General features: G+C 44.9%; 1 protein-coding gene across 1 annotated transcript in view; it reads left to right on the top strand.

Moving 5' to 3' along the window:
* SPEF1 (sperm flagellar and cilia associated 1) overlaps positions 1-19,567 on the top strand; it is a 49,427-nt gene extending 29,860 nt beyond the window's left edge. The window contains exons 5-7 of the mRNA XM_078599611.1: positions 8,594-8,651; positions 11,815-11,923; positions 19,014-19,567. Of these exons, the coding sequence (XP_078455737.1) occupies positions 8,594-8,651; positions 11,815-11,923; positions 19,014-19,130 (284 nt within the window). The 3' untranslated portion in view covers positions 19,131-19,567. The remainder of the gene's footprint in view (positions 1-8,593; positions 8,652-11,814; positions 11,924-19,013) is intronic.
* Positions 19,568-20,008: the final 441 nt, after the last annotated feature.

The raw sequence follows: 20,008 nt of genomic DNA, 5'->3' as shown, positions 1-20,008 counted from the left end.
AGTAGTTAAATGTTGAAGCTGTTCGTTTCTTGAAGCTAGGAATATTAAGCTTCGTCACGACTGATACAACCCCTTCTGAAAATACTGCAGTTGCAGGCATGTCTCGGCCTCAAAATTAGCCTCCGGTGAGTCGCGGCTGCCTCATCCGTGGGCCCATGTTTTCTCACCACTTTATTCGTGGACGTGTTGCACGAGAGCAGTGGCCCAGACGTGGACTCATCTCACGCAGTTTGGAGAGAGAGAGAGCGAGCAGCGCGATTCACAGGAGTGGGCACTCTGCACAGTCGCAGTGTTAGAGGTCACCGTGACGAGGTCCTAATGTCAGGCATAGGCAGACAAGTCACGTTAGCAAACAGCACTTGGCCAATTTACACATACAGGCTGTTTAAGCAGCCAGGCGGCACTGTGGAATGTATTGAATTCAAATCCCATTCAGGGAAGCGAATCGGTCCATCATCCGCAGCAGTTGTAAAACTCAAGGAGAAATTGGTCTCCCTCCACAGGATTGTGGAAATGCCATTAGTGGATCAAGACCAACGGCGCATATGAATACCATCCAACGCTTGTTTGGATTGAGAAAGGCGGCGTAGGGAAAGAAGATTGGGAGTGTATATAGGGATATTTAGTGGCACGGTGAACAAACCATGAGAGGAGTGGGACATGCAGTTGCTGGAAACATGGGGCAGGGTCATTTCGAGCACAGCTGCGGCATGCTTCAATCGAGCAGTGGAGACATCGGCTCAAGGTTCCGATCTTCATGGCCATTGTTCCTCGAGACCACGCATCATCACGCCACTTCTCCATTGTTCTCTGGGGTCACTCACAACCCGTGCCAATGGCACACCTCTACATTTAATTGGCATTATATCCTTGATCAATAAGAGCCCATTAAATAAATGTTGATATAAGACTGCAACGAACACATAATAGAAAGTTAAAGGTATTATACCAGCATGTTGTAAATCGTTGAAGTCAGTTACTGTATATCCCTAATTTTCTTCACAATACAATATTTATTTTTTCAGAAGCTAAGCAGGTTTGAGCCTGAATAGTGCATGAATGGGTGAGCCCCCATGCGTGGGACAGGAACGATCGACTGCCGCGGGGCTGCGTCGTCAACAGGGGGCACTGATGGCATCTATCGTTGTGTGGCACCCATCAGCAAGGCCCATGCGCCGAGCATTCGCCAGTCCAGACTGACCAGCGTGGTGAAGTATGGTCAAGTAACCCCCGCAAGCAGCAAGGTGTGCATGGGGGGGGGGGCGTTATCCAGCAGTGGATTAACGAAAGGGCTATACCATATTTACGTTTGTAATTTATTTTTTAATTGGGTTTCTGTATTGACTTTTCTTTAAGTTAAACGATTGTAGCAAGCTTACATGGTGTATTCATGTTTCAGCGAGTGCATGGTTTAATTAAAATATAAAAACACACCGGTCACATGCATGGTTATTTACAATGCAGTACAGAAGTGTATTGTTATTTTAAATACCTTTATTCATATAGCGTATACCCAGTAGTGCTTACAACTGTTTTTCTCAACACAAAAGATGCAGATACGCAACAATTTCTTTAATCACAAAAACAGCCAAAGTATCCATAAAAAAAACAGCTCAATACCCATGGGTCAGTTTAACGTCGCATGTGGAAAACAAATTCGGTGAACCTGCATTGATAATAAAGAAGTACTTATCATTAAACTGTCAGGCAGCAGCGGTGGCAAGGGGCATTTATAAACACATTTGTTTTGCTGGAAGTTGCACAATTTGGAAGCGTGCTCGTGCGTTCTTGGTGAACCACATTTCCCCTTCCCCGACTACAGCCCACCCGCAACCAAAATACCAAGAAGAAACTCTTCTTCTTTTTATTTACCAATTTGGTGAAGAAACCCACCCCCCACCTCAGTTTTTAAAGAGCCGCGTAACACGTGCGAATGACGTCACGAAGCAGCAGCGCTTCAAAGAGCCGCGGCATGCGGCCCCGCAGCTGCCGATTTGCCAACGCTGCCCTAGTACACGAGGGTAGCACACACACACCACACACACCGCACACACACACCCACCACACACACCACACACACACACACCACACACACCACACACACCCACCACACACACACCCCACACACACCACACCCACACACCACATCCACCACACACCACATCCATCACACACCACACACACCCACTACACACACAGCACACACACACCCAACACACACACATGACGGTATGAGCTTCCCCTGACTCTGCACCGTGGTTGTTTTGCTGGCTAGTAGCGAGTCTTCGCTCACACTGTGCAGTGTTCTTGCCATGCTAAGTGTTTAAACAGGCCACTGAAGAGATGGCAGGGCGTCTGGGGGAACTCGTGCTGTGTCAGAGTCCTGCAGGGAGCTAACAGGCCTCTCTCTATTCTGTGCCTCGGCATCAGGCCTCGCAGCCCACATGACCAGTGCGCTTCAGCTACTGTAACGTTGTTTTATATATGAAAAAGAGAAAATGTATTCCATTGCCACCAGAACTTACCTCTTAATAGACAGTGGCTGCCAAGCTAACACTCTATTGGCATATAAAAAAAAATATTTAGAACAGAATGAAAAAAAAATGTGTCTCCCCATTCTTGACTGAGAGTTGGGCGGTGATGTTTTCCAAAGTTTGTCCATTAGCTATTTGTGGAAACTACTTGTTACTAATTCAGGGATGTGTCTATTAATAGGGGAACGATAGCAACTTACTCTAAAGTAGTATACATTAAGTGCTGCTCATTTTTCTTTACATTAGACAATTGGCCCAGTCAACAAATCTAAGCCAGGAATTGTTTACAGTATTTATGATTTTTCCATCAACTAAAATCTCTCATTCCCTAACATTAAATCACCCTTACATCTAAATAGTTATATCCTATCATTTAAAAACCAGGGGATAATTGTCATGAGAATTGGTTAACGATGGTGAGACTCTTTAACAATGTATATAATAGTCAAAGTGTCTTCCTTCTCAACATGAGGAATGGGACAGCAGTCACAATATGTTGATGGCGCTGGTGAAATGTGCACGGCAAGAAACCAAGTGTCCACATCTCTGCACAGGACATAGCCCTTTCTTACCACAAAGACACGACTGCAGTTCTCCAGCTATACAGATGAATCGTTCGATTTGTGTCTAACTCTAAACTGCACATTACCACTTTGCGGGTGAAGGTGCAGTGCAATGAATGGCATTGTGGAACTAAGAAATATTTGCTGAGGATTTGATAATCCATATATAATAGTGGTGGGTTCCCTGGGCATTACAGTGGTATATCTGCACTCCACAATACTATACTGGATCACTGCTTGGCCATGGGTCTCAGCCTCTAAAACCATCCAGCCTTCTCACCCATGTGCAACTTTAATACCTCATCTTTGTGTGCACACATTTTAAGTCTTAACTGTTGCCAATATTTAGGACAGAAATAACTGGAATACAAAGGTCTCTCGTCTGGCAAGAGCACACATCTGTAAAAGAAAAATAATCTCGTGGAGCCAACTCTGACTTGGCTCAGCATCCACACCACATATCTGTGGCTCCGCTGTCATGGCACGTCATTGACAACTCGTGACTCCCAGGCACCTCTGTGTGTATTTTATATTCACCATGGTAGATTAAATTAATCTAAACCCTTTCATTTTTCTTCATGAGTTTGTTTTCTTTACTATGTACTGGTTAAATCATGGACCGTCATGCATGAGTACCGGTCTTCCGAGCGTCTCTGGAACTTGGAGCATTATTCGGCATTTGCAATGCACGGTCCAAAAATATACATGTGCCAGTTTCTAAAGCCACATTCTGCTGGTTATATTTATAATTTATCCTTCATTCGTGCATAATGTATCGAGTATATCTTTACAACGAAAATCCAGTGATGCGGAAGTTATGTGGTCAAACCACCTACGCCATCATTCTGGATTAAAACTTTAGCTGAAATACTGGAGTAGAAATGTCCCCAAGTACTGTGAGGGTTATGCATATATAGACAACTTAGCCCGGTTGTGCTATGCTGGTGCCACAATATGATGTGAAAAACATTCTTTCTGGAACTCCTAACAGACAATATATTGAGAAACAATCTAGGAGATCTTGATTTTAATCTTGATGTGAAGCTTTCGTGACTACAGGAATCAATACTCTTTAATTCTAGGAGATATACCACGACATAATTTCTAGCGTCTCCTCAAGACCTCTCTCACTACGGCCACAAAGATGGTGCTCCTTTATGTTGATTGGCCAGTGAGTTTACTTTGAATTTGTCATGTTTGTACAATCACAATATATTCTTAGGCCTTAGATTTGGGCTTACCATAATGATACATATATGAAATAAAATTACCGTTATATAATAGTTGTTTTGAGACATTGGTAATAAGATTGAGACCATCAAACTTGGTTTTAGTCTGGTTACTGCAGATAAAAACCCAGAATATCCAAAAAAAACTATTACCCACAACTTCAATTACGAGAGCTCTAGGGTCCACAAAAACTCCTATTATCTGCGGCCCAATTCTTCCAATAATCTGCCGTCATCCGTCCGTGATTTTTTCCACAGGTCATCACTGACCTCGTGAGACATGCAGATCTGGCTTGGGGCCCAGCAGGGCCAGGGAAGCTAAATCAGTGTGTGTGTGTGTGTGTGCGAACGGGTATATTAGATTCTATGCGTGTGTATGTCAGTGTGTATATCCATTGTTTCTGTGGGTGTGTGCTTGTGTGTATTTAATATTTTAAAATCCCTTGGATAAGTGGAGTAAATTCACGGATAATATCATAGAGAATAGGGTCCATAGTATTGCTGCTGACAACAACAGGAGTTCTTCTCTATGGACTTGGGATTCTAGTCGTGCGGGTTCGTTGCGGTATGGTGGACACGGCAATACTCGTACGATCCACTCAGCTCGAGTTCCTTATGCAGTGACTGATGTCTTTACATTTTATTTGACAACACAGAACGTAGTGGGAAAAACACTTCAGCGGCTTAAGAGAGATCTATAAAGGTGGCGAATGTTGATCAATTGTCATTTGTCTCCATGCTATGAATCTTCCTGGGCACAAGGTGGTTGATGAAAAAAATGGGAAATGAGCTTGCCTCCACAACTGGCACTGATAAACAAATGGCAAAAAATATATTTCATGAAAGAGCACGGAGAAAAATGTACACAATCAAACAGACGTGTCAAAACTTGATCTATGATTACAGTTCAAGGGTGACCAATATTCTTGCCCTGTGGCCAAAGCTTGACGCACAAGCAGAATATTGAAGAGCTCCGTCTCACCTGAGCACCTCCATGTTTATCATTTGAGCAACAAAACACGTCAACTTGCATTGGTCAGGCCTGTTGCACGAGGCATGTGTTTTATCCATTACCTCCGGTTTTGTCCCACGTGTAAAACACTGTAATTCATACAGTTTATAAACATCCTAATGCAGGAACCGCTTTAACAGGCGTTACTGAGACCGATTGAGGCTCTTTCTGGATAAATTACCGTTATCACGAAATGTCATTAAGTTTGCTTGGTCAGTCCCGCGCCACAAAGTATTCGTTTAGGAAGCACGGGAATCGAGCCAGAGAGGTTTCTTCATGAAGGCGCCACAAAGCCTCGCATGTCTGCACCGCATGTAAGAATATGCTTACTGCAGCAATATTACGGGATGCCCCACATATGACCTTCATAACGTGAATGTTCCATCGCATGCAATCCCTACTGCTTCTAAATGAGTGGCGTGAGCAAGCATTGCTTGGGGGCTACCACTGCAAAGCTAGGATCAGAGCCGAGATCGCACATAAATCACCAAGACAAGGGGTGTTTTCCTAAGGACCTGAAACACATTTGGGAAATGTCTTCAAAAGGAAAACAGCAAGGGTTGGTGATTGGCGGTAAATTGATGCAGTCTTGTCTGGTTGAGCAGCAGTCGTTCCGTTTGAGATATACACTTGTACAATTAACGATAGGTCAGAGGGCCTTGCCAGAATGCTGATGTAGCCTGCATTGAAGGTCACTCACAAATGCACATGCCCTGAGAGTCGCTTCAGTGCATCATTGTTTTTAACATATTCTTGGTTCTTTCGGTAAAGTCACGTAGAAGGGAAATAATAAAATAATAAAATTAAAACAACAAAATTCTCACGGATTATTAATTTCCACGTGATAATAAGCCACTTCGTTGAGCTATCACTTGTGGCCAGGTCGCTCCTGGAAAAGAGCCGTCTAGCTCAGTGTGCCTTGCCTGCTAAAAGAACAAAATCGTTGTGTAGTTTTAGTTGTACCGTATAAAGCTCCCTCCCCTTTGGCGTCGAGGTGCCCAGTGGCTTCCTTGCCGCTTGTCGGTGGTTCCTCATCGCACCTCTGAGCCGTTTTCTTACTTTGAGAGCAAACGAAAGCCGTGCGCGTTTACAAGTTGAAAGTATTATTGTTGTTGTTGTTGTTGTTGTCCAAGTGTGGCTCCTCCCGCCTCTTGCAGGAGATGTGGTCAGCATGTAAGAGTTGGTGGAACACCCTACAGAGGGGCACTCTCGTTGTCCCTGCGGTGTAGGGCCTTCCACCAGCAGCAGCGGTGTGTGCAGGCAACTCATTGTAATAGTACAACTTTAACCTGAATTAGAATAGTCAAGAACATTTTTTATTTATACATATCTGATCAAGGTGAAGCATATGTGGGAAGCATGTTCAAATTGGGTGGGGGGGGGGATGCTGGTTGGCACTTATTAGAGATCATGAATAAAATAACTTAACTCGCGTTTGGAAAGTTGTGAGTTTAACTCCTGGACCGGGTCCACTGCTCATCTTCCCTTTATGGTCAATATATGGAGCTGTGTACTGACCCCACAATGGGAATGTGGAACGTGGCCCAGTGGAGATGAGTGTGGCCCCACTGGATGCCATGGAGACTCTTTGTGGGTCGAGTTTAGGACCCCGCACCTGTGCGTATGCTTTATATAAAACAGCCCTCCCTCCCGACATTTCGTTGGAGCCTCCATAAAGAAGGGGAGTTGGCACAGCCGAAGGGGCTTGTAACACGAGGCAACACCTTTTCCCAGCCGATGAAAACCCCATCGGCAGGAAGTAACAGCTAAAGTTATCACCCTGTGATTTACATATGAAACCTCTCGTAATGTCTCGACAGTGCTCTCACACGTGTGGAATTTTATTTTTCACGACACTTAACGCATCATTATTCACACGTTAAGCAGCAAAGCTTTGTTTGCTGCAAAAAAACCCAATTACTCACGATGATTTCCCCATTTCGGAAGCTTAATGAAGCATGTATAATTCGCTTGCTAATGATTACATTTATGCCATTTAATTTCAAAGAAAATAACCATTTAAGCATTACAGGGCACTAAGTGTATTGCGGAATTGTATTTTGAACAAATTGGTGACGCTGCTGCGTTGGCCGTGGTGAACAAAGCCCAATTAACAACAACTTAGCACATTTGTCAACACGAGAACAATACCTGAAAATAGAAATATATAATAGGTGAAGTTTTTGGGCAATGTCCTTTCTTCATAGCACAAGAATAGAGAGGTAAGAGAGATAGAGTGGATGATAATACGAGTTGGAGAGTGTGAACTTCGCAGTATGAGGCCTGATGAGCTACAACACACTCTGTTATTGTTTGCTAATGTCCAGTTATTAAATTAGCATATTAATACTGTAGTTACCTAATATGAGCTATTGGGTAACAGACAAGAGGGTAAGATTTCGATTTAAAGCTTTCGTGACTGCAGGGATTCATCTTCTTTGTTCTTTTGGTAAAGTCACGTAGAAGGGACGTAATAAAATAATAAAAATAAAACATTATTAAATAAAAAATTATCACGAAGTTTCGGCCACAACACAAGCAGCCGTCCTCAGGTGAAGAAACAGAGCTGTCGGAAAGACAGCGTCCCACCCCTAGTTAGACTAAAACTTAGATTGGCAGCGGCGTATCAGGCACATTATTGACTGCTGGTGAACACATGATCAGTTACTAATATTCCTGAAACTACTTCACAGCATAAGAACTTTGTTAATAACATGTGAATATCGACCGTCCTATTCCAATGTGCTCTTCTTTCTTTTATCATCATCATCATTATTATTTTTCCACTTGTTTACCCAGGAAAGCATCTCTGCGTCTCATGGATCGTTTTCAGGAGGGTCTTGCTAAGTTTGTTTCACAGTGCGGGGCGATGCTGTCGATGTATGATCTCATTTGAGGAATTTTGCGGGTAATTCAAATATGGCAAATTTGCACCGTGATGTCGGCACACAGTGACCTCCTCTTGGGAATGGCGTCACTGGATCTTTAACGTCTACTCTGAAGCGGACGGCGCGTATTTATACTGTTGACACATCTGCAGTAATAACCAGGGGGAGGGGTCGCTGGGCGGTTGAGCCATGAGCCTCTGCAACGAGCGGCGAATGTGGTATCACTGGGCCACGTCGCCACTCTTTAGAGTCTCATTGTCGTGTAACGGGATCCCGCGTTGAATGTTAAAGTAGCCAGCCACCGTCGTGCATCCCAAGTGTTGCTGTTTGGTGTTTACAGCTGCGCGTCTGTCTTGTTTGCTTTCAGCCCGATCCCCACACGTGCCAAGGGGAGCAGGAGGAACCAGCAACCCCGCCAACCACCAGTGAGAGTCCATCATCATCGTCGTCATCTAATTAATATTTATATATTAGAAATGTTAATGCTCACGGTTTCCGTTCACTCTCAGGGAGCGGGATTGATTCTGAGACACGGGAAACCAGACAAGTGGGAGAGCAGCCGGCATCAGCACCATGATCGTGTGGATTTTTCTCCGAGTTCTCCGGGTTTCCCTCCACAGAACTAACAAGCGTGTAGAGTATGATTTGGCTGCGATACATTTCCACGTGAAAAGCCACTTCGTTGAGCTATCATTCGTGGCCAGGTTTCTTCTGAAAAAGCTCTATAGCTCAGTGGGCCTTACCTGGTAAAATGCAAATAGCTTAGTGTATCTTAATTTTGGAGCTTTCGTGACTGCAGGAATTACTCTTTGGTTCTTTCGGTTAAGTCACGTCTAAAGATAAAATAATAAATTAAATAATAGCTTAGTATATCTTCTTGGTTCTTTCGGTAAAGTCACGTAGAAGGGAAGTAATAAAATAAAATAAAACATAATAAAATAATTCTCACGACGTTTTATTATGTTTTATTTTTATTATTTTATTACTTCCCTTCTACGTGACTTTACCGAAAGAACCAAGAAGATGAATCCCTGCAGTCACGAAAGCTTTAAATCGAAATTTAGCTTAGTATAGTTTAGAATAGAGATGGAAATCTATCCACTTGCTGTACTGCTGTCATACACTGCCAAGCCAGGGTATGCCGACCACGGCGCTCACGGCTATGGAGGAATGTGTGTGATCCACCAGCCCTCTCCTCCACAGTGCTGATTGCGGGCTTGGCTAGCCACCAGAATCAATGAGTGCTGTGTCCCTGTTGTCAGCCTACGGGTCAACATGCTTTGTAGCTCGCTCAGGTGGACAAGTGAATGATGAAGAGTGAATGTTAAAGAACCCGTAATATGAATTGCAAGACAAGAACTTTGTGATGCTATGGGAGTTCAAATCTTGAATAAAAATATTAGCCAAAAATGCAGTAGTACAATATCTGCAAACATGTTGCTAGAGTTTGATAGGGCTGCCTTAAAAAATATATCATAATGGACACTCCATTTTAATCGACAAATGACATTATTGTTATTATATTTTGTCAAAGCATTACTGCCAGTGGTAGCGCAGTTGACTGACCCACTTTACCCACTACCGCTGAGCCAGCTGCAGACCGCATTCCGTTCACGAGGCGTCACAGCATCGCCTGCTTCCATCTGCACCGCACGTCGGCACCTGCCTATTGGTCCTCCCTTCTGCACGTGTCACTAATAACCGGGACGGCCCGGTAAAAACGCACACGTCCCGCGCCGCCTTCATGCCGTGCCATGGATTGTGCACATCAACACATCACGACTACGAGACAGTCGTTCGGTCACTTTGAAAAACAACTGTACTCCTCTGCACGTGTTCGCCAGCGTGTAATGTGTGTGCTAACCACGGGGTTCATGCCAGATCTTGTTTTTTATTCCAGGTGTTTTTCACTTTGGGGTCCTTGTGTTTTCGTTTACATTTTTCCCCTTAACGTATTGAAAAAAAAAATCTAAATTTTGCCATTGGAATCTAAGCTCAGAACAAAGTCTGTTTGCATTCCGGAAACTCCTAGTACAACAGAGTCAAGCACTTAAAAGTAAAGCCTCAATGCCACGTTCCCATGACCGCAGAGGAACGAGAGCGGCCCTCCAGTTCACGAACCGGGCAAGTGGACTCGGCCCACGTTTCCCCAGTCGCGCTGCCATGCCAAACCAACAGCAACCCTTCAAAGTGGGCCACGTGGCTCGGCTTTCCTGAGGCGGCTTTACACGTTCGCACCAGGCGGCGGTCCTGGTGCACGCCGGCGATGTCACGGGGTCAACGCGCCAGAGAGACACCCGCCGTCAGTGGCATGCGTCGCATCGGGCAACCTTAGGGGCATGGTTTTGTTTAAAAAAAATAAACGGATGGAAAATTACAAAAGTAGTATAACGTTACTAATAATAGCTTGGCCTTTCCCAAGCATATGAGAACCGTTATTTAAATGAGGGTTTTTTTCCTTCAATTGCTACTACCCTCCAGCCATGAAGGGTAGAGAGGAGGATGGGGTTGGAGGGACCCCGAGGGAGGGGCCGTGCCCACGGAGCGGTGCGGCTCGTAAACTGTGCGGGTGGACGACCTGAGCCGCCGTGCAGACCCTGCATCACGCGCGGGAGCCGTAGCTGCGCTGCGCAACCTGCTTCACAGTGGTCGTCACAACCAAACGCGCTCAAATGAACACGGGGCAATGGACTGGTGGTCACACTACATTGTGTGAATACATTATCTGGATATGCATCGCAGGCTGTTATTCAACAGCCTTCAAAAGGTCTGTTTTATGGAGCAGATAAATTGCAAGGTTTTTTTTAAAGCTGCACGCATGATTAAGTGGCTGGCTGTGTGTGTCGAGCTACAGAATAACCTCCCAGAGCTATGTTTAACCAAAGTTAGTGCAAAGTCACACGGAACTTTGTGCAGTCATATGTGACTGGCTTTATGCCGTCGAAAATTGCGTGACTTTGAGTGGTTATACAGTGTGCTATAAACCCGGCTACCTGCGTTTGATTCCTGGGGACACCAGGGGCAAGTGATACCAGAACCGGTCCTGCACCCCCCCCCCCCCCACCTTCTTCTGTTCTGTAATCTCTACGAACTATCACGGTGAAATATGGTGAACAAAATAACCATGATCAATGTGACGTGGGGAGGTCTTCATCCGCTGGTGAATTAAGAGTAGCTGGATTAATTTTTTGTGACATAGCTTAGCATTGAGTGGCTTATTAGGACAAAAATGTAAGATCTCAGGTCAGCTCACAGGTATCGCCCTAAAACGCTGCTGAGTGTGGTGGCGTACATCTGCAATCTTGTTCTCTTGTGGCGCGAGTGTGGCAGCCTAAGGGCCCTGGATGCCTGAGAGCATGACCACCGCGGAGATGGAGCGAGATAAAGTATTCCCTCTCGAGACCATGAGGGATGGCAACAGCTTGTGAAAGTTCTCATCCAACTGTGGATAGATCAAGGCAGATGATGATGATACGAAATATAACAAGCCTGCGAATGAATCATGAAACTCCAATATGCGTATTATTATTTACGGTGATAACATGCACTCCCTGCCATGATGTCTGTCCCTCACCGTCCCCGGTAAAGGTCACCTGGGACAGGGCCTGACACCTCTCAAGCACGGCTCGACCCCGAAGCGAGACTTCTGCTACAAGAACGAGACCAGGCACTGAGGGCAGCCCAGGAGACCGTGCTGGTACCGCCCAGTGCACACACACACACACACCTGTGCAAAGACAAAGATCCGCACAATAGCCTTTAACAGCCTGCTGGAGGCTAATGCTAGTAGCGAGCACCTATGGAGGCCAACACTGCACACGAGGGGGTGGTGTGGCCAGCACCACGCCCAGCTGCCTTGGTCTTCCAAGTGCTGATGTTTACATAGTGCACCAGGTACTCATTTAAGGCTGCGTTGACTTCATGGGAAGCCCGGGACAAGTTCAGATGTTCACCACTAAAGTTGGCGAATATCTGAGCAGGAATTGAATTCACGTCGATGTGTTTGTAGTGCAGCATGCCAACCACTGCACTACCACTCTCGATGAGACTGTCCCCAACAGATTGAAGAGGCTATATGGGGCATATTTGTCTTTGTCTACACACCTGTGCTCACACTGACACAGACACGCACTGACCCCCATACATGCACATACACAGCCAAAGCAACTACCGTTATCATTCCCCATTAGATGGCGGTGACATAACTACAGTAGTTTGGCTACACTCCCTGGCAGGAGGTCAAGGGATTGGTCCAAGTTCTTTTTGGGGTTAATAAAACGTGGGTTGCTGGCAGGCGCACCACCCCCACCTGTACCCCCCCCCCCCACTGTGCCAACCTGTCAAACACAGACAAATACAGACACATGGACACCCAGACGCTCCATCACCACCAATCCACTTTCTTTCCATTAACCATCCCGGGCCGATCTTATATCCTGTTTAATTAGGAAACTTTTCCTGACTTTAATTGTATGTGCTGTTCGTCAGGCCAGCCAGTTTAAATGTGGATTTTTTATTTTCCCTCTTAATCTATGGACATTATTCCTTATATATAAACATTTGTTAATTTATTTCTAGCCTTCCGGGATGGCCACGATATGGACTACCCTATGCCACAGTGCTCTCTGTCTTTGGCAGTTCTTGTGAGTTTTCCCACACTGAGCCCCGAAAAAGTGATGCTGAAAATACTTTATTGTGCGGAATGAGGAGCTGAGTTGATCTCGACTGAAATTTTAACTCTTCGAGTTGCTATTACAAGCAAATTATTCAAGCAGCGCAGCCAACTCTCACAGCAATAAACGTAGAGTATTTACAACACACACAGCCTTTATTTATTGTTCAGATAGATATTTGACCTCTCTTTTATCTGAAGAAAATCTTAAAGCAGGGATTAACTTTGGGAACATTAATGATTTCCTGCTGAGAAAATTAGATTATTTTTTTCCCCAAAGTTATAATTCCCTCCAGGGCTTCATCCTTGTTATACAAGCCTCATTTTCCCCAAGTTAAAAGCCCTGCCTGCTGGGAAACAGAGACAGACTCCAAAAAAAACCATCGTCATGATTGATCAATGGATGTAAAACCATTAATGAAAACACGTCTTCTTAACGGTGATTACATGCTGCTAATATATATATTAAAATGTTTTATATTTATTGAAAGAATTTCCCAATAGGGGTAGCGAGGTGCCCTGGGGGCTAATCCCTGTGTCAGCACTCTCGTGAGGCACAACTTAAGCTCAAATTCCTGGTGCAATTAAACCCTATATTAAAATTTATATTCCAAAAAATACGAATGTATTTTATGTGGAGGGGGAGATACGGCAAGGAGGCATTATACTATCTGCTTCTTATTTTGTTACTTATATTTTCCACGACGAGGCTAATGATTATATTGTCGCATATTTTATAGTTTTGCGTCAAACTAGGACCCACATCTAATACAGAGGATCCTTACCTCGAAACATCTGGCAGTTCACCAACGTCGGTTGAAGCAAAGCTGACTGTGCTGATGAAACACTTGAAGGTCAAAACTGGGCCAGAGGTTGCTAGTTTCAAACCAATGCTGCTGGAAATTCACTCCCTGAAGGCCGCGTGGCCAATGGAATGTGTACTCTAATAATTGTATTCCTCATCTGCAGAGACAAAGGAAATGGGAAGGAAGTGTACTGTCTGCTTATTCATTGTGTTACTTATATTCTCCACAATGACACAAATTATTATTTCGTGCTGCGTATCATATTTGACGACATCAGCGGTCTCAGACCGGCCAGCAACAATGAACAAAAACAAAGCAAGAGTTACATTTTTACGTGACAAACAAAAAAACAGCGTCGAGATAAAGGAATAAATCTCTCAGCAGAGCAATTTAGATGTGCAGATAAACAGTTGAAGAGATAACAGACACAACTCTGCAATGTCTCTTCCACGGTCATTGCTCATGACGTGACAAGATTGCTGTCTGTGAGGGCACCTTGATGGGCATGTACTTTGTGCTGTAAATACAACAGTATGAATAAACCCAACTTTCCTGTACATTTAATCAAATCATTATCAGTGGTTTCCCTCTGCAGAGGCCGGCGACTGCCGTAGAAATGTGGAACCAGAAAAAACAGCCGGGTTAGTGTCTCCAACTAAAGTGCAAGATGCATTGGTAATTAAACCTGAAAACACATTTCATATTCCTGAGGGATGGGATCGACGGAGGAACCCTCGGGTGAGAAGGTTACAGCTACACCACAGCACCTGCATTTGCCCTTCACCCCACCGTGTGCTCACCCCTGCGCCCTGCATGCCAACGTAAAAGCCTCTTTGACGTGCCACAAGCGATGGCGCATCTAGACGTGCCTGCCGCACGCTGTTTTCCGGAGGACTTTTGAGCGATTTTTGTTCACAAAGCCTTCGGCGTTCCCGCTGAATCCCAGTAATCCTAAATCCCCGGGAATTTACGGCCAATGTTATAATAATACAAGAGTCGTTCTTTATGTACCCAGAGAAGCCGCGACGATTTTCAGGCAGGGTCTTGCTTGAAATGTTTGGCCGATTGATTAGAGGTGTCTTTGCTTGCAGGAGACGTGTAAATGCCCAGAGAAAAGCTGCACGTATGAGGAGATAACACAAAATCTGGAACAGGTTTCCTACCTACTTGGGGTACTGCTTCCTACAGGTTTTTCTTTGCCCTGTAGATATGTGCCTCACACACAATGACGTCACCAACCCTGCACTCAGATTGCTGGATGACGGACACGTGCCGCCAACACACGGCTCAGGATCTGACTTTGCCACTTTGCGCCAGGCCTCCATTACACTTTAGAATTATCTTGACATTAGATGATTATGGCAGTCTGGTGATGACAAACGATGTCCTTACGTGTGTACTCTGGCGAACTCAAAGGGTCTTCCTGCTCGAATCAGTGGGGCAGCACTCATCTCCATCGGCAACCCCAGCCGATGGAGATGGCAGGGACCAGTCTTTCCACAAGATGAACACCGTTCAGTTCCAACAAATTGGACCCCCGAAAAAGATCGGAACTTTCAGCCTTAAGAATTGCGGGTCAATTGCTTTAACCACAATGCCACGCTGATTGGAAACAATCAAATTAATTTGAAGAATGCTGTCCTTTGAATTGCCGCATAAAAAAAATGTTTCACTGAAGGAATTCATTCTAGCAGGGCGTTGCAGCACAGCATGCTTTAGTCAGGCCCGTAGTATTGGGTGATTGATTAACACTGTTGTGTGTGACCTGCGCTAATTGTATCAACTGCACCTGACCTTGTACACTTCAGCTGGATGTCGGGGAGACAGAGAGCAGGTTATTAAAGCTCTGGGCTCCGTTATCGTTTCATGTTTCACCGACAACCTCATAGAGCCTTTAAGGCAAAGCCAAACAGTATCATCATGGCCCGCCAACCTGATTAATGTTTAAATGGTTGGTTACTTTAGGTAGGTGACCAACATCTACATTGTGATTGATTTAGAGCATACTTTGGCTTTCCCTCCAGTACACAGTTAAGACCACTAGCCAACCTTGTAATCCGATGTGTTGCTGACACACAGTTACACGTTTCCATACGGTGCCTGGATAGCCCAACATCACGCTCGCCTCTCACCCCGGCTGTGACAGGGTTAGGATTCACAAAAGCAACTTGCTTCACCGCCTTTCAAACTTTTTTTTTTAATCAAATAAAAAATGCACGAGTGAAGGGCAAAAAATATTAATCACGGTTAGATGATGTATGTTTCAATTCTGGTAACTAAAAGTGGTACAGTGATTTAATTAACTTATTTTCAGTGGCCATACTTAAGTGATTTGTCCCCTTGACAAATGGATTTGTCAAGCACAGAGTAAAACTGCTTGCCAGGCCTGATTCATGGCTTCCCAAAGTACAGAGCCATGCTAATTCGGTAATTATTCTCATAGTTATTATTTTTATTGCCTTGTTTATTTCCTGATTTAAACACTGGCCGAACATGTTTTTTAGGTTATCATGTTCTGGAAATGCTTTTTCTTCAAGTACAAACTGTGTCATGGTATTAACATAGCCCTTAAGTCTTAATAATGCATAATTAAGTATGCCTCATTCTATTTAGCCGGTGATTCCATTCAAACGAACGAGACGCATGTGCCCGAGTACATGCTTCAATCCAAGCATTTAAATAAGACCCACTCATTATCTTGTAAACGCACCACAAGACTCGCTCATAAATGTACCATAAATATTATACGAGCCAAATGCAAATAAATGATCGCACGTTTTCAAGGGCAGGATGCAAGCGTGCGAGGGGGCAGGAGATGGTTTCGTTTTCAATGTCGTAATGTACATCGTGGAAGATGTTGTGAGACGGGTCAGAATCATCATGTTCGAAAAAACAAGCAAATTTTTGAAGACAATGCAAGTTCAAATTCCTGTCGAGGGTTACCACAGCTTATCATCCCGGCAGGGTCGATAATACGAAGGCGTTGATCGTTTGAGGCCAGCAGTGATTGACCTCGATGGGAGAGTATCCCCCTACGACGGAATTGTAGAATTCCCTCGACGGGTCGAGGCTGGCAACTGCGATGAAAGTCTCGCGAGGACTTTGTTCTGAGAGGAGCGGGGATGTATGCGGACTCTTCTGACTGGGCCATTCACTCTGTTTGGGCATGGGGAATGCTTGGGAAGATCCTTCATCCAGCAGTGGATATATCGTGGCTGACAATGATGATGACTTTTTACGAGTTTGCTTTCGTGCTTTCATATTTGTCTACGTTAACGTAAAGCGCATTGCTCGTTCAATGATCGTGAGTAAAATAACTTTCGCCAACGCTTTAGGCCTTCGGCGTGAATGAATGGGAGAGGATTCTCGTTGTGTCCATCGGCACACCGTCCCGTGGGTGTGCACGCTCACGCACGACCTTTCGGCCTTCTGCCACAAACTCACCGTAAACATTCGTGGCAGTTCATTGAAACTATGTTTTGTCAGGAGTCGAAAGTATTGAACCATCTAGCCCATAGAGATCAAAACCTGCCCGCCTTTGTCGAGGGCTTATCTACTTATCTTTTTATCACTGTCTGTTATCGCACTTAATCCAGCCCCAACGTATTTCCTGCTGTCAGAACCGCTTGGCCACTGAGCCCTATGAGGAGGCAGCGGCAGCGGCAGCTTCGAGCGGCGAGAATTATAACGGGAATCGGCGTGAGGAGGCACGCGGGGTTGGCTGGGGCAGTGACCGGATGACTTTAATCTAAATTGTCTTAGGGTTGTTATTGTTTGACTTACATCACACTGGGATTTTTGCACACAGCGTTGTAATACGGTGGGAATTTCTTCTGGTTTATCCAGGATGTTTCTGTTGCGCGTCGTCGCTTTAAGATGTTCTCCGTTCATATTTAGTTTGTTGCGATTGCACCCGACTCAAGAGCCGCATGGCTCACAGGGCTACACCTGATACATGGAACTTGAAACTTCAAACCTACGGCAGTAGCCGCCTGCAGAGGGAGGAGTGGCGAGCAGTGTGAAGATGGACAGCGAGAGAGCAGGAGAGAGCGGGAGAGAACGGGAGAGAGAGCGAGACGGCGGGGAGAGAGTGAGACGGCGGGGGCGCAGTGAGAAGAACAACACGAGGATGAGAGGGGGAGAAATATAAATAGACGCCGAGGTAGTCAGCGAGGGGAAATGACGAGTTGGAGTGTGGGAGGCAGGGAGATTGAGAGCGTGGAAGAAAAGGTCTCGATATGTGGGAGAGATAAGAGGGGTGTGAGTGTGTATGTGTGCTGAACTTTGTTCGCACCGCACGTAGCCAAACGTGCTAATCGGAGGTGTCGTGGTATGAGGTGGTATTTTCGATTTGCGAGAAGCATCCAAGAGAGAATGAGTACAAGGGAACATTGTTAAAGGGAGGGAAACGGCTGGGTGAAGCAGCTGGATGAGGAAATGAGCAATTTCAGGGATTTACCTCGACTTACGTTCAAGATGAAACACATTATTAGTATTTTCTGCTGCTGCAGTGGTGCACAAGCGTCAATAACTAAACTACTCAACACGTCTTTGTCAATGACACCCTGGGCCGCAAAAAGTAACGAGTGTTTCAAAATCAACAGAATTGTTTTACCGATCTTCCCTGTTTTATGTTTTACTGCATTTGGACTAGTTTTGCAGCAATTAATATTACACGGTTTACTTTCTGTGGTGTTATATTTCACGCATTTTGTAAATTGCAAGACTGGCTTATAGCATATGCAACTTTCAGCTGTGTTTGCGGAGGTTGTTCAGAGGGACCTGCATTGTACATCAATAATAACGATAACATCTATAATATTAACTGTGCCCTTTCAATACTATCTGGGACAATGTGACATCACAGACTGTGTGACACCACACAACATCTGGCAGATATCACAATCTCATTTGTATTGTTTCACTTGTATATTCTCTGCATAAACAGTTATGGAGAAATTATGAATCTCTTCGCTTACACACACACAGACACGTTCACACCAAATGAGGCAAATAATCCAGAGGCAACTTTAAGATTCCCAGGGTTCAATGATAGTCTCTGAGGCTCACAGAGTCAGACTAAGGCAACTTTTGAGTTCCTAGGGTTCAGTGTGAATTCAGAGTTGAATGCTCAACTCCATGAATAATACTAAGGCTCCTTTAAACTTCTTATGGTAAAATAAATGATGGATGTAGGATGATGATTAATTCTGCCGATTAACGAAAGGAGTCCAGTTACTTCTCTCCCGTGTTGCTGCTCCTATCAATGCCTTTGGCCCGTGCTCACCTGGTTGTGCGCGCGCGTGCAGCTGCTGCAGGCGAAGGTGCAGCGGCTGGAGCAGCTGGTGCAGATAAAGGACGCACGCATCGCCGAGCTGACGAAGACACATCCTCCGGCACCAGATCGTCGCCTTGCCAAGAGATGATGACATCGATGATTCTTCCAACTCCCCTGCCGCTGGGTAGCAGCTCTGCAGTCAATGCCCTCGCCACTCAGCCAGTTTGCACAGCATTGACAGTTCATTTACCACAGTGGGCCTGTAATTTATACAAGTAATTACCAAAGCGTCAAACACTACACGCTCAGCTGATTGACACGTCGGGCAAGGTGACATCGTGGGAATATTGAGATGCCATGAGGTCTAAATGTGTTTAATCGGAGCATGTATTCGTGTTTGCCTTGCTCTTTTCTCAGCTGATAGAGATTTATATTGGCTAAAAATGATGAAAACGTGAATTACTCAAGTGTCTCTTGTGATGTAATGTGGATACGAAACACTTGATATATTCTGTAAACAAAGGTATACAATGCGTAATTTAAAATGTTGTCACGTGTAATGAATAATAAAATAATTTCCCACAATGAGAGTGCTCGAGCCTTATCCTTGGAAGAGTTAAGAGTGAATCAGCAAGCACGCGCTTGGTGAGAGGCGGGCGTCGTGGCACAAGCTTGTAATGTCTGTTGAACTTCTTTCGCACTGCACGTAGCCAACCGCGCTAATCGGAGGTGGTAATCCAGCACAAGGAGGTAATTGACCACTTTGGAGTCAAAAGACTGGAGGTTTGTCTCGATTTATAAGACACCTGGATGGCCTCCGTGGAGATAGAGCGATGAGACACGTTCATTCGCAGATCCCAGATGGATTGTTGATGCAACAATTTATCCATGATTATGAGAGGTGGTGGATTGATCATGGCTAATGATGATGCAGAAACACGCTTGGCTGTGAGGTGGGCCGTGAGATGGAACATTATCGAATCTGTCTTTATTGACCTTTGGGCAACGTCTTCCCTGAGTGCGTGA

This window comes from Lampetra planeri, chromosome 12, assembly GCF_965212315.1.
Source record: "Lampetra planeri chromosome 12, kcLamPlan1.2.h2, whole genome shotgun sequence".
Lineage (NCBI taxonomy): Eukaryota > Metazoa > Chordata > Hyperoartia > Petromyzontiformes > Petromyzontidae > Lampetra > Lampetra planeri.
Note: the sequence above shows the minus strand (reverse complement) of the source record. Positions and strands in the feature narration are given on the sequence as shown.